The 15,523-nt window shown below is 41.6% G+C and overlaps 1 protein-coding gene across 1 annotated transcript in view; it reads left to right on the forward strand.

The window, feature by feature from the left end:
- The window catches only part of LOC138681523 (interferon-induced, double-stranded RNA-activated protein kinase-like), a 167,733-nt gene that overhangs the window by 129,553 nt on the left and 22,657 nt on the right, over positions 1–15,523 (forward strand). Inside the window, exons 15-17 of the mRNA XM_069769100.1 lie at positions 8,710–8,823; positions 12,371–12,545; positions 14,381–14,524. Of these exons, the coding sequence (XP_069625201.1) occupies positions 8,710–8,823; positions 12,371–12,545; positions 14,381–14,524 (433 nt within the window). The remainder of the gene's footprint in view (positions 1–8,709; positions 8,824–12,370; positions 12,546–14,380; positions 14,525–15,523) is intronic.

Genomic DNA, 15,523 nt, shown 5'->3' on the forward strand with positions numbered 1-15,523 from the left:
CCACAATCATTGCTTTTGACTGTATTGGCATCTAGGATGCTGGGCAGGGGACCCTCCCTGCGTCACAGGCCAAATATACTCTGGGGACCTGCCCGACTTCGTGGGCCAAATATACTCAACCTTCAGGCCAGAGTTTGACTTGTGTGTCATAAACAGTTAGATAATTGATTTCACTATTTGTTCTCAGTTTATTCAACATTCTGGCCTTGTATACAACATTTCTTGTTTTGGCATGCTACTTGTTACACCTGCGTGATTTCACCTTTGAATATATATTTAGCTCAATATTTGTAGAAGTGGACTTACTTTCACGATTGTATCCATTGATAACTGTTATAAGTGCAGTGACAATGCATGTGATGACTGAGGAGTAGGTATACAAGGCCATTGTTAATTCATTTCAGCAGGATCTGTCAATATTCCATTGCTTGGATATAACAAGTCTATCCTTCATCTGCCAAGTTATCACTGTTAGTTCTATTTCTGTTTCAAACACCTTTGTGACATCATAGAGCAGAAAACCGTTAGGTAGGACTTCATAGGTTAGGTATGACTGCATGATCCAACTGGCAATTACCCAGGGACTCCACCATTTAAAGGGGTTGTCCCTCAAACAAAGTACATTTTGATCAATAGATCTTGTAATAATAAGTTTCAAAATGGGATGTGTTAAAAAATAATGTTCCTGTTCTGAGATAATGCATTAATTGCACATTATTATGGGAGGTTTTTTATTAGGATATGCTTGTTTTTTCCACTATAAAATTTTTTATATATAAATTTTCAGGGAATTATTATACCCCGATTTTGGGAATTGTTTACCTTGCACAACTATATAAGTGGTTATCACACTAATTGTGCTTATGGGTTTCCTTTCATTTATTTTTTATACGCCGTCCTGCTTTGCACACTTTTTGTATGTTTTTTGTTAAAGTTATTGATTTTATATTCTTATATGGCTGCTAATTAATTAATTAATAAAGATATTATTTCTTATGATCCAGTCTGGTCTTCCTTGGATCTGGTGGTTGGTTTGTTTCTGTGTCCGATTATGCAGAGATGTTCCAGTTATTGTTGACACATAGCACAGCTTCTGGCCAGGGGGAGATGGCATAATTCAGTTTTGATAAGTAAGTATACAGATAGGACAATAGGATCTCACAGTTGCTTCTTTCTGAGGTAACACATTTCCCTCCCTGAAGTAACACAAAAGGGAGTGTTTCTGCCACGTGTTCAGCCCTCTGTGCTCATCATAAGTAAAGTCGGTGATGTAGGCACTGAGTTTGCATGTCATCGACTTGATTTTTCATGAGCTCACAGGACTGGTGACAGGGCAGAAACACTCACTCCTGTGATAAAACAAGAAAATGTATTACCTCAGGCAAGGATATGTTACCTCAGAAAGCAGCAGCTGTAAGCACCTGTTTCACCTTTATACTCACTTATCATAAGTGACTTATTCTATCTCCTTAGGCCTGTGTTATGTGCTGACCATGAACTGCAGCATCTCTACATGGGCAGCCAATACACATTACATAGCAGGGTAACATTTATAACAATATCTCAACATTGGAAAAAAATGTTCACACATCCAATTCAACAAATTATTATTATTCAAGACTAGATGGTGGCCCGATTCTAACGCATCGGGTATTCTAGAGTATGTATGTAGTTTATTTATGAAGATTTGAGAATAACGCAATGAATACACAGGATTCGGCCGGCCTGGCGCAACCAATTAGCGAAGCGTGGTTCAAATCCAAGCCAATTCGTGGCCGGACTGCGCCCGTCACTGATTGGTCGCGGCCGGCCGCAAACAATCAGTGAGGCCAGGACCAGCTGCAGGTTTTTGAGGGCGAAAGAGTCTCACAGCCCACGTAGCATATAACAGAGCCACGTAGTATATAGCACAGGCACGTAGTATATAGCACAGCTATGTAGTATATAACACAGCAACGTAGTATATAGCACAGCCACATAGTATATAGCACAGGCACGTACTATATATAGCACAGCCCACGCAGTATATAACACAGCCACGTAGTATATAGCACAGCCCACGCAGTATATGACACAGCCCACGCAGTATATAACAGCCCACGTAGTATATAGCACAGCTCACGTATTATATAGCACAGCCCACGCAGTTTATAATACAGCCCACATAGTATATAGCACAGCCACATAGTATATTGCACAGCCACGTAGTATATAGCACAGCCCACGTAGTATATATCAATGTGGGCACCATATCCCTGTTAAAAAAAATAATTTAAATAAAAAATAGTTATATACTCACCTTCCGGTGGCTCTCGGATCCAGCCCAGGCCTTTAGGGATGCTCCATTCCCAGTAATACCTCGGGGCAATAACATGTGATGATGTAGCGGTCTCGCGAGACCGCTACGTCATCACGGGTCGTTGTCGCAATGCATTCTTGGGACCGGAGAGTTGCGAGGAGCGGGAAAGGCTGCCGCGGACGCCGGAAGGTGAGAATATAATGATTTTTTTTTAAATTATTTTTAACATTACATGTTTTTACTATTGATGCTGCATAGGCAGCATCAATAGTAAAAAGTTGGTCACATGGGGTTAATGGCAGCATTAATGGACTGCTAAAATGTTGTGTGGGCGCTGACTGGAAGGGAGTATGGATGGAGCACTGACTGGAGGGGAGTAGGGAGGGGACAATTCGCGGCCGGACTGTGCCTGTCGCTGATTGGTTGCGCCCAGCCGCCGCGACCAATCAGCGACTTGGGATTTCCGTGACAGACAGACAGACAGACAGACAAAAAGACGGAAGTGGACATTAGACGATTATATAGATCTATTAATTAAAACTTACTTTCTTGATTGGACAGCTCCTTTAAGGACACAGTCTAGCACTGAATGTAAAGTCTTCTTTATTGAAAAATGATTTAACCCCTCTGTGACCTTAGACGTACTATCCCGTCGAGGTGCCCTGGGCTTATCTGACCCTGGACGGGATAGTACGTCATAGCCGATCGGCCGCGCTCACGGGGGGAGCGCGGCCGATCGCGGCCGGGTGTCAGCTGCTTATCGCAGCTGACATCCGGCACTATGTGCCAGGAGCGGTCACGGACCGCCCCCGGCACATTAACCCCTGGCACACCGCGATCAAAGATGATCGCGATGTGCCGGCGGTGCAGGGAAGCACCGCGCAGGGAGGGGGCTCCCTGCGGGCTTCCCTGAGACCCCCGGAGCAACGCGATGTGATCGCGTTGCTGCGAGGGTCTCACCTCCCTCCCTGCTCCCTCCAGCCCCGGATCCAAGATGGCCGCGGATCCGGGTCCTGCAGGGAGGGAGGTGGCTTCACAGAGCCTGCTCAGAGCAGGCACTGTGAAGCCTGCAGCGCTGCATGTCAGATCAGTGATCTGACAGAGTGCTGTGCAAACTGTCAGATCACTGATCTGTGATGTCCCCCCCTGGGACAAAGTAAAAAAGTAAAAAAAAAATTTTCCAAATGTGTAAAAAAAATAAAAAAAAATATTCCAAAATAATGAAAAAAAAAAAAAAAATATTATTCCCATAAATACATTTCTTCATCTAAATAAAAAAAACAAAACAATAAAAGTACACATATTTAGTATCGCCGCGTCCGTAACGACCCGACCTATAAAACTGTCCCACTAGTTAACCCCTTCAGTAAACACCGTAAGAAAAAAAAAAAAAAAAAAAACGAGGCAAAAAACAACGCTTTATTATCATACCGCCGAACAAAAAGTGGAATAACACACGATCAAAAAGACAGATATAAATACCCATGGTACCGCTGAAAGCGTCATATTGTCCCGCAAAAAAAGAGCCGCCATACAGCATCATCAGCAAAAAAATAAAAAAGTTATAGTCCTGAGAATAAAGCGATGCAAAAATAATTATTTTTTCTGTAAAATAGTTTTTATCGTATAAAAGCGCCAAACCATAAAAAAATGATATAAATGAGGTATCGCTGTAATCGCACTGACCCGAAGAATAAAACTGATTTATCAATTTTACCAAACGCGGAACGGTATAAACGCCTCCCCCAATAGAAATTCATGAATAGCTGGCTTTTGGTCATTCTTCCTCACAAAAATCGGAATAAAAAGCGATCAAAAAATGTCACGTGCCCAAAAATGTTTTCAATAAAAACGTCAACTCGTCCCGCAAAAAACAAGACCTCACATGACTCTGTGGACCAAAATATGGAAAAATTATAGCTCTCAAAATGTGGTATTGCAAAAAATATTTTTTGCAATAAAAAGGGTCTTTCAGTGTGTGACGGCTGCCAATCATAAAAATCCGCTAAAAAACTCGCTATAAAAGTAAATCAAACCCCCCTTCATCACCCCCTTAGTTAGGGAAAAATAAAAAATAAATGTATTTATTTCCATTTTCCCATTAGGGCTAGGGTTAGGGCTAGGGTTAGGGCTAGGGCTAGGGTTAGGGTTAGGGCTAGGGTTAGGGCTAGGGTTAGGGCTAGGGTTAGGGCTAGGGTTAGGGTTAGGGTTGGGGCTACAGTTAGGGTTGGGGCTAAAGTTAGGGTTAGGGTTTAGATTACATTTACAGTTGGGAATAGGGTTGGGATTAGGGTTAGGGGTGTGTCAGGGTTAGAGGTGTGGTTAGGGTTACCGTTGGAATTAGGGTTAGGGGTGTGTTTAGATTAGGGTTTCAGTTATAATTGGGGGGTTTCCACTGTTTCGGCACATCAGGGGCTCTCCAAACACGACATGGCGTCCGATCTCAATTCCAGCCAATTCTGCGTTGAAAAAGTAAAACAGTGCTCCTTCCCTTCCGAGCTCTCCTGTGTGCCCAAACAGGAGTTTACCCCAACATATGGGGTATCAGCGTACTCAGGACAAATTGGACAACAACTTTTGTGGACCAATTTCTCCTGTTACCCTTGGGAAAATACAAAACTGGGGGCTAAAAAATAATTTTTGTGGGAAAACAAAAAGATTTTTTATTTTCACGGCTCTGCGTTATAAACTGTAGTGAAACACTTGGGGGTTCAAAGTTCTCACAACACATCTAGATAAGTTCATTGAGGGGTCTAGTTTCCAATATGGGGTCACTTGTGGGGGGTTTCTACTGTTTAGGTACATTAGGGGCTCTGCAAACGCAATGTGACGCCTGCAGACCAATCCATCTAAGTCTGCATTCCAAATGATGCTCCTTCCCTTCCGAGCCCTCCCATGCGCCCAAACGGTGGTTTCCCCCCCACATATCGGGTATCAGCGTACTCAGGACAAATTGGACAACAACATTTAGGGTCCAATTTCTCCTGCTAACCTTGGAAAAATACAAAACTGGGGGCTAAAATATAATTTTTGTGGAAAAAAAAATATTTTTTATTTGCATGGCTCTGCGTTATAAACTGTAGTGAAATACTTGGGGGTTCAAAGCTCTCACAACACATCAAGATGAGTTCCTTAGGGGTCTACTTTCCAAAATGGTGTCACTTGTGGGGGGTTTCTACTGTTTAGGTACATTAGGGGCTCTGCAAACGCAATGTGACGCCTGCAGACCATTCCATCTAAGTCTGCATTCCAAATGGCGCTCCTTCCCTTCCGAGCCCTCCCATGCGCCCAAACGGTGGTTCCCCCCCACATATGGGGTATCAGCGTACTCAGGACAAATTGGACAACAACTTTTGGGGTCCAATTTCTCCTGTTACCCTAGGGAAAATACAAAACTGGGGGCTAAAAAATAATTTTTGTGGGAAAAAAATTTTGTTTTATTTTTATGGCTCTGCATTATAAACTTCTGTGAAGCCCTTGGTGGGTCAAAGTGCTCACCACACATCCAGATAAGTTCCTTAGGGGGTCTACTTTCCAAAATGGTGTCACTTGTGGGGGGTTTGAATGTTTAGGCACATCAGTGGCTCTCCAAACGCAACATGGCGTCCCATCTCAATTCCTGTCAATTTTGCATTGAAAAGTCAAACGGCGCTCCTTCCCTTCCGAGCTCTCCCATGCGCCCAAACAGTGGTTTACTGCCACATATGGGGTATCAGCGTACTCAGGACAAATTGGACAACAACTTTTGAGGTCCAATTTCTTCTCTTACCCTTGGAAAAATAAAAAATTGGGGGCAAAAATATAATTTTTGTGAAAAAATATGATTTTTTATTTTTACGGTTCTGCATTATAAACTTCTGTGAAGCACTTGGTGGGTCAAAGTGCTCACCACACCTCTAGATAAGTTCCTTAGGGGGTCTACTTTCCAAAATGGTGTCACTTGTGGGGGGTTTCAATGTTTAGGCACATCAGTGGCTCTCCAAACGCAACATGGCGTCCCATCTCAATTCCTGTCAATTTTGCATTGAAAAGTCAAATAGCGCTCCTTCCCTTCCGAGCTCTCCCATGCGCCCAAACAGTGGTTTACTGCCACATATGGGGTATCAGCGTACTCAGGACAAATTGGACAACAACTTTCTGGGTCCAATTTCTCCTGTTACCCTTGGTAAAATAAAACAAATTGGAGCTGAAGTAAATTTTTTGTGTAAAAAAGTTAAATGTTCATTTTTATTTAAACATTCCAAAAATTCCTATTAAACACCTGAAGGGTTAATAAACTTCTTGAATGTGGTTTTGAGCACCTTGAGGGGTGCAGTTTTTAGAATGGTGTCACACTTGGGCATTTTCTATCATATAGACCCCTCAAAATGACTTCAAATGAGACGTGGTCCCTAAAAAAAAATGGTGTTGTAAAAATGAGAAATTGCTGGTCAACTTTTAACCCTTATAACTCCCTAACAAAAAAAAAAATTGGTTCCAAAATTATGCTGATGTAAAGGAGACATGTGGGAAATGTTACTTATTAAGTATTTTGTGTGACATATCTCTGTGATTTAATTGCATAAAAATTCAAAGTTTGAAAATTGCGAAATTTTCAAAATTTTCGCCAAATTTCCGTTTTTTTCACAAATAAACGCAGGTACTATCAAAGAAATTTTACCACTATCATGAAGTACAATATGTCACGAGAAAACAATGTCAGAATCACCAGGATCCGTTGAAGCGTTTCGGAGTTATAACCTCATAAAGGGACAGTGGTCAGAATTGTAAAAATTGGCCTGGTCATTGACGTGCAAACCACCCTTGGGGGTAAAGGGGTTAAAAACCTGTAGAAAGACAGAGTACAATTGCATGGTACATTAGCGTAAAATCCTTATAGGTTTCAAATGATCTTATTCTAAATCATAGCAAAGTACATTGAGAAGTGGTGGATTGCAGTGGTTCTTGGATTTTGTTCAGAACTTGTCAGGCTCCTTGCACTGCATTTGTTATGGAACATATAGAGGATATGGAAGGATGAGAAGAACACTTCTTTCTCTTTCTTCACTACTCACCATGGCCGCCATATGACACATTTACTTTGTATTAATACATTGTGGTTACAGTTATTACTCATAAATAGACATGATTATTTTCATGTAATATACAAACATCTTTCAAATGTAAATTAAGTAACAATTTCTGAAGGCAATGGCCCATGGCCGATACTTGGAAAGGATTCTAATATTTCTAGTCCAGTTGATAATCACCTTTCTGAACGTGAGCTCTTCGGATATCATCTTTTTTAAACTTTTATTAAGCCAGTGATGTAGAAGTCTGGTCAACTTGTCTTTACAGTAGTCTCTAAAGCCTTTCTGTGCACTGTCCTAAGTATACTACACCAGCGAAAAACAGGAGAATATTGACACCAAATTTAGTAGAAAAGAATATACAAAATTTTATTTATAAATACCAGACAAATAACATACATTAAAAAGAAGCATGAAAGACTATAAAACAATTCCTCCATGCAAGGAGGAGGGAAAACAACCGGTACACAAATGGCTCACCAATGCATATATGACCTGGGTAGCTAGTACTAAAAGTGCTAGAAAAAACAGGGTACAGGAAACTGAAGAGGAAAGATCCCCCTGGTGTTCAACGGGCCTCATATAATCTTAATCCCTGAAACAATCCTGAATCCCGCAAGTAATATGGTAATCAGCACTTACCCATCATAAGTCAGCGTTGGTGCAGCCTTCCCACTACCCCTGACGCGCGTTTCGCAATAATAGCTTTCTCAAAGGGGAGAACACCTCCCCTTTGAGAAAGCTATTATTGCGAAACGCGCGTCAGGGGTAGTGGGAAGGCTGCACCAACGCTGACTTATGATGGGTAAGTGCTGATTACCATATTACTTGCGGGATTCAGGATTGTTTCAGGGATTAAGATTATATGAGGCCCGTTGAACACCAGGGGGATCTTTCCTCTTCAGTTTCCTGTACCCTGTTTTTTCTAGCACTTTTAGTACTAGCTACCCAGGTCATATATGCATTGGTGAGCCATTTGTGTACCGGTTGTTTTCCCTCCTCCTTGCATGGAGGAATTGTTTTATAGTCTTTCATGCTTCTTTTTAATGTATGTTATTTGTCTGGTATTTATAAATAAAATTTTGTATATTCTTTTCTACTAAATTTGGTGTCAATATTCTCCTGTTTTTCGCTGGTGTAGTATGTTCATTATTAGGAGTGACACTCCCGTATATACGAGTACATCTTCTATGTTAGGGAGAGCGTTTTTTTCTTTGGTAGATTGTGACCATGCTCTCGGCCATTTATCATACTAAATGCTTTACGATTATCGTTGTTACTGTCCTAAGTATGTATGTGTTTGTTGTTTGTGAGCTTATATTCTGTTGTGTTTTTAAATAGAAGAGATGAGAATGAGATCCAAACGTTAGCCCGGTTGGAACACAAGAACATTGTCCGGTACTACCACTCCTGGGCTGGAGAAGACTTCTTTACAGATCAGAGCAGCAGCGGCAGGTAATACTATCCTTGCTCGCTCTTTGGGCTTAAGGACTTGTACTTATGTTCACTTATTATACGTGGTTTTACTTCTGAAAGAAAGAGTTGGTTGTGCGCTTGTTATCTTATAAGGTAGTATAATTTAGTATAGAAAATGTGTGTGGTTACATATTTCCCATACACAATATTGAAAATACATGTCACCTCTTTCATATGTAAGTTATGAATATAGTGCTATAAATACTATTTATTTTTGCAGCAGACTGCGGGTGTCATATTTGTTAGGGTGTTTTCTACTCATGAATCTATTTTGCCAACATTTTTTTTATAAAAACTAGATTTTTGGTGAAAGGTCCTCTTTTAACAATTATTGTGGCCCATTGACTTTGCGACTAATTCGGAACAAAAGATCATACAGTGGGGAAAAAAAGTATTTCGTTAGCCACCAATTGTGCAAGTTCTCTCACCTAAAAAGATGAAAGAGGCCTGTAATTGACATAAGAGGGAAACCACAACTAAGGCTATGTTGACATTTGCGTTGCGTCGGGCGCAGGTTCGGCGACGCATACCGAAGCATGCGTCATGCGCCCCTATATTTAACATGGGGGCGCATGGACATGCGTTGTCTTGCGTTTTGTGACGCATGCATCATTTTAGACACAAGCGTCATGGCGCAAAGGACGCTGCATGTTGCATTTTTTGCATCCAAAATCAAGCCAAAAATGGACGCATGCGTCACAAAACAATGCGTCTTTGCATGCGTTTTGCATGCCGACGCAACGCCCAACAACGCAAATGTGTACGTAGCCTAAGAGAGTCAAAATGAGAATACAAACCCAGAAAATCACCTTGTCTGATTTGGCAAGATTTATTTTGCAAATTATGGTGGAAAATAAATATTTGGTGATTAACAAAAGTTCATCTCAATATTTTGTTATATATCTTTTGTTGGCAATGACAGAGGTCAAATGATTTCTTTAAGTCTTCACAAGGTTGGCACACACTGTTGGTGGTATGTTTGTGCATTCCTCCATGCAGATCTCCTCTAGAGCAGTGATGTTTTTGGCCTGTCGCTGGGCAACACAAACTTTCAACTCCCTCCAAAGGTTTTCTATGGAGTTAAGATGTGGAGACTGGCTAGGACACTCCAGGACCTTCATATGCTTCTTACGAAGCTTCTCTTTCATTTGTGTGCTTGGGATCATTAACATGCTGAAAGACCCATCCACGTTTCATCTTCAATGCCCTTGCTGATGGAAGGAGGTTTGCACTCAAAATCTCACAATACATGGCCCCACTCATTACTTCATGTACACGGATCAGTCGTCCTGTTCCCTTTACAGAGAAACAGCCCCAAAGCATGATGTTGCCACCACTATGATTCACACTAGTTATGGTGTTCTTTGGATGTAACTCGGCATTCTGTCTCTTCGAAACACAACGAGTTCTACTTTGGTTTCATCAGATCTTATGACATTCTCCAAATACTCTTATGGATAATCCAAATGCTCTCTAACAAACTTCAGACTGGCCCAGACATGTACTGGCTTAAGCAGGGGGGCACGACTGGCACTGCAGGATCTGAGTCCCTAACGGCGTAGTGTGTTACTGATGGTAGCCTTTGTTACAGTGGTTCCAGCTTTATGCAAGTCATTCACTAGGTCCCCCGTGTGGTTCTTGGATTTTTACTCACCATTCTTGTGATCATTTTGACCCCACTGGGTGAAATCTTTTGTGGAGCCCCAGATCAAGGGAGATTATCGGTGGTCTTGTATGGCTTCCATTTTCTTATTATTGCTCCCACGGTTAATTTCATCACACTAAGCTGCTTGCCTATTGCAGATTCATTCTTCCCAGCCTGCTGCAGGGCTACAATTTTGTTTCTGGTTGTTTCAACTGCTCTTTGGTCTTCACCATAGTGGAGTTTGGAGTGTGACTGTTTGTGGTTGTGGACAGATGTCATTTATACTGATAAGTTCAAACAGGTGCCATTACTACAGATAATGAGTGGAGGACAGAGGAGCCTCTTAAAGAAGAAGTTACAGGTCTGTGAGAGACAGAAATCTTGCATGTTTTTAGGTGACCAAATACTTATTTTCCACCATATTTTGCAAAATAAATCTTGCCAAATCAGACAAGGTGATTTTTTTGGATTTGTTTTCACGTTTTGACTCTCATAGTTGAGGTCTACCTATGATGTCAATTACAAGCCTCTCTCATCTTTTTAAGTGGGAGAACTTGCACAATTGGTGGCTGACTAAATACTTTCTTTCCCCACTGTATATGGATTAACTTTGGTTTTTATTTCAATCATGTTTTTTATCAAAATTCTTACTGCAGTTACATGATCAAAGGGTGATTTATTTACGTGATTTATCATAAATGTACAATTTTGTATTAATTGTATGCGTTTGTTCCTTAACTGATGAGACGTTCTAGCTGTGAGAACTATCTCCCTGCTCTTTGTTTTGCTATCTTCCTTATTTTCCTCTAATCATTTTGTTGATTATATTCCAATAAAATTATATGATTGTTTCTATTGTACAGTTGACTTTGTGGACGCTTAGTTCTTTGTAGGTATTTATAGTATTATGGGAACATGAAACAGTCAATTTTGACATACATTGATGGGAGAACTGTATAATTAGGTTATGTTCCTGGCTAGGACAAATGACTTGTGCTATGTCTATTCAGTATATTTTTAATCTGAGAGCGGCATCATGTAGGGGCAGAGAACCTGATTTCAAGGTTGTGTTGCTTGCTCGGCAGCTTGCTGTAGTTTCAATACGATCAGAGTTTTATCAGCAGGAGATTATCATTAAAGGACTAGGTGTCACATGCAAGCCAGTCCAGCTAATTTGTACAACCCCACCACCGATTGGCAGCGTGAGATCAATTCACAGTGTAGACAGGAAGCTGCCAATCAGGAATGTGGGTGGAGTTATACAGGGCTCAGCAGTAATAGCAATGCTACATCTACAGCAGAGAAAACTGATTTTATCAGAGCTGCACCAAACAGTCCAGTAAGTGATATATCGCCGGAAGCAGCTTCCCTGCCCCATCATGATGCTATCAGAAAACATGGCAAAATCTGCTGACCGATTCCCTTTAATAGCTAATGCAGAGACAAAAAGGGGATGGACTTGCTATTAAAATTAGCAATTAGCCAGCCCCCTCCACACACAGCACTGGGCACGTGAATGTCAACCCTTATATACCATTTTGTTTTTAGAAAGAGGCGCATTCTTTTACACTCTGTTCACACTTACATCCAAGCCCTCATTAAAAGGCTGCTTTGCAAGTTATTTCCATTTTACCTGATAAAAAGGTGCAGCATGCTTTTTTTTTACATTAAAATGACAGCCACCTGGAAGGAAACCCAACAGACCCGTTCTAGTAAATGGGGCACCATCTGGTGCAGTTTGTGTCCCACATAAAGCAAAGCTGTTTCTGTCAGGAGATCGGCATTTCTATTTCTATTAGATAACATGAAAACGGAAACTTAACTATGTTATATTGTATAATTATTACTTGTATTGTAATTGGTTCATATTAACCCCTATAGAGATAAAGTTGAGAGCCTGTTTATTCAGATGGAATGGTGTTCAAAGGGCACATTGGAAAACTGGATCAAATCGATGACCATCGTCGAAAAATTGAAAAGTCTTGATATTTTCCGGCAAATCATCGATGGAGTGGATTATATTCACAGTAATAACCTAATCCACAGAGACTTGAAAGTAAGCGATTTACCACTTTTAGTTACCCAACCTTGATAGCCACATCAGTCATGCATTCCTATCATCTGTACACCTTTTAGAGGTTTATTCCCATTTTAGCCATTAGTCGCATAGTCACACATTATGCTATAAATGTTGAGAACAGCCTTTCTGTAAGTCACAGATTGCATAGCATCGCCACTCCTTTATTCATTTAAGTAATACAAGTAACCTCTGCATTGAGTCGGTGAGCAAGAATCCTATTCTTCTGTTAGGCTAGGGTCCAGGGGATGGTACCCCCACCTAGCATATATTTCTAACATATGCCATAAAAAATCAAGTGCAATATTTTTCAGTTTTGCCTATGATTCTAAACCCTAGTCCTCAAGCCCCCAAAAGATCATGTTTACAGAATTTCTCTAAAGAAACACTCTCATTTTTTTTTTTTTACGTAAATGTGTGTATATGTAGTGTAGTGTGTGTGTTAATAAACTCACCTACTGTGGTCTTCTCCGATATCCAGCGCTGTTCTGCTCCTCTTCTCAGTGATGTCACCGCTCTGCAGACTCTCCGGGTCTCACTATGCTCTCCGTGACGCAGTAGAGGCTTTTACAATGTAAGTCTATGGAGAGTCAGGGCGAAGCTATACAGACTTGTATTGTAAAAGAGACTTGCAGCTCATTCATAGAGTGTGGAGAGACCTGGAGAGCGTGAAGAGCGGTGACATCACTGAGAAGAGGAACAGAGCGGTGCTGGATCCTGGAGAAACACACACTACACACCATACACAGATTTAATTAAAAAAATATTAATAGGAGTGCATCTTTAAAATTGCACAGGTGATGGAATTATTATCAAAGCATCATACTTTACCGCAGGTTTCCTCACTTGAACAATACTAAGGAAATCCTTAAAACATGATCTCTTGGGGGACCATGAGGACTGGAGACCTAGTTTAACACTTGTCACTCTCCGGTCTGCATATATGTTTTTTTCTAGTAAGGATATTATGTTTAAACTTCATTTTGCAATACATATAATGCTGCGTGCCCATGATCAAGAAGAGTAGCATTTTGGACACAGCGTATTTTCCCAAAAAACATTCAGTTCTCATATCCAGCACTTCTGTGAATTGTCACCCCCAAAATCGGAGGTGAACTAAGCCCACCAGCATCAGGGGCTTATCTACAGCATTCTGTAATGCTGTAGATAAGCCCCTGATGTATCCTGATAGATAAGAAAAAGAGGTTAGATTATACCCACCCAGGGCGGTCCCGCTGTGGTCCGGTCCGATGGGCGTCGCGGTCTGGTCCGAGGCCTCCCATCTTCTTACAATGACGATCTCTTCTTGTCTTCACGCTGCGGCTCTGGTGCAGGCATACTTTGGCTGCCCTGTTGAGGGCAGAGCAAAGTACTGCAGTGCGCAGGCGCCGGGAAAGGTCAGAGAGGCCCGATGCCTGCGCACTGCAGTACTTTGCTCTGCCCTCAACAAGGCAAAGTACGCCTGTGCCGGAGCCGCAGCGTGAAGACAAGAATAGGACGTCATCGTAAAAAGATGGGAGGCCCTGGACCCGTTTCGACGCCCATCGTACCGGGACCGCAGCGGGACTGCCCCTGGGTGAGTATAATCTAACCTCTTTTTCTCATCTTTCAGGATACATCGGGGGCTTATCTACAGCATTCCAGAATTCTGTAGATAAGCCCCTGATGCCGGTGGGCTTAGCTTACCTTCGATTTTGGGGGTGACAGGTTCCCTTTAATACCCCAAACAAAGCATCTTATGAACTTGTTTGTTGTATTCTAGAATTTTATACATTATAGATAATGAAATTATGGTTTCTTCTGGTTTCCTTCAGCCAGCAAATATATTGTTTGCGGAAGATATGACTGTAAAAATTGCGGATTTTGGTCTTGTGACACCAATGAGTGAAAAACACAAAAATGAAACCCGTTTGCGTACTGCTGGGCAAGGAACTGAGTGTTACATGGCTCCAGAACAGGTGACTTATACATGAATGGCTCCGATATTTTATACTGATGACCAAGTAGCAGGTTACATATTAACTTACTAATGTCAACGGTGTTTGTTTCCAAGAGAATTTCAGATTCTTTCTATTGAATGATGTATGTAAAATAGAAATCTCTTTAGTTATTACAAAGGACTGGAGTGTCAGCAAGAAGCCACAATAATTTGAAAATGTTTTGCCATCTACAAATAGTTACCACATCAAAAGTTAACCTTTATGTGAATATCGGCTCATTAAAGTGCTTTAAATCATGTCTAGGTTATTTTGGGGTTTTTGCTCCTTAAAGGGGTTGTCCACTGCTAGGACAACCCCTTCTTAAACTAAATGTTCGGCACCGATAAAATAATAAAGCCTATACTCTCCTCCCGTGCCAGTGCCGTTTCAGCAGTGTTGGCACTCGCGGTCCCTGGGCTGTGATGCGGTAGAATGACATGTGAAGCCCGGGGCCCAATCAGTTCTGGCATCACTGTATCCGCCTTCGGACAATCTGAACACGAAGAGGAAGTCCAGGATGAGCTGAAGCCTGATGGTCAGTTTGTCCAAAGGCGGAGAGTGTGACGCCAGAGCTGATTGGGCGCCAGGGTCACGTGTCATTACACCGCATCACAGCCCAGGGACTGCGAGTACCGACACGGCGGGAACAGCGCCGACACAGGAGGTGAGTATAAGCTTTATTATTTCATCGGGTCGAACATTTAGTTTAAGTAGGGGTTGTCCTAGTAGTGGACAACACTTTTAAGTGACCAGCAGAATAAGCACAAGGGCAGCAATATAAAGGTATGAATGCATAAACGTCTTTCAGTGTAATATAACAGACACAGTGGTCATAAAGATTTATGCAGACAGACAAATACATAGATTAGGTATATGGCACAAAAACGGCTTCTACCCATAGCAATAGTGCAAATTGCAAGGTCAACACATGAAGAAAAATCCCCAACGTGTATTTTTCATCAGCCCCCGGAGGAAGCA

The sequence above is a fragment of the Ranitomeya imitator genome, chromosome 5 (assembly GCF_032444005.1).
Source record: "Ranitomeya imitator isolate aRanImi1 chromosome 5, aRanImi1.pri, whole genome shotgun sequence".
NCBI classification, from domain to species: Eukaryota; Metazoa; Chordata; class Amphibia; order Anura; family Dendrobatidae; genus Ranitomeya; species Ranitomeya imitator.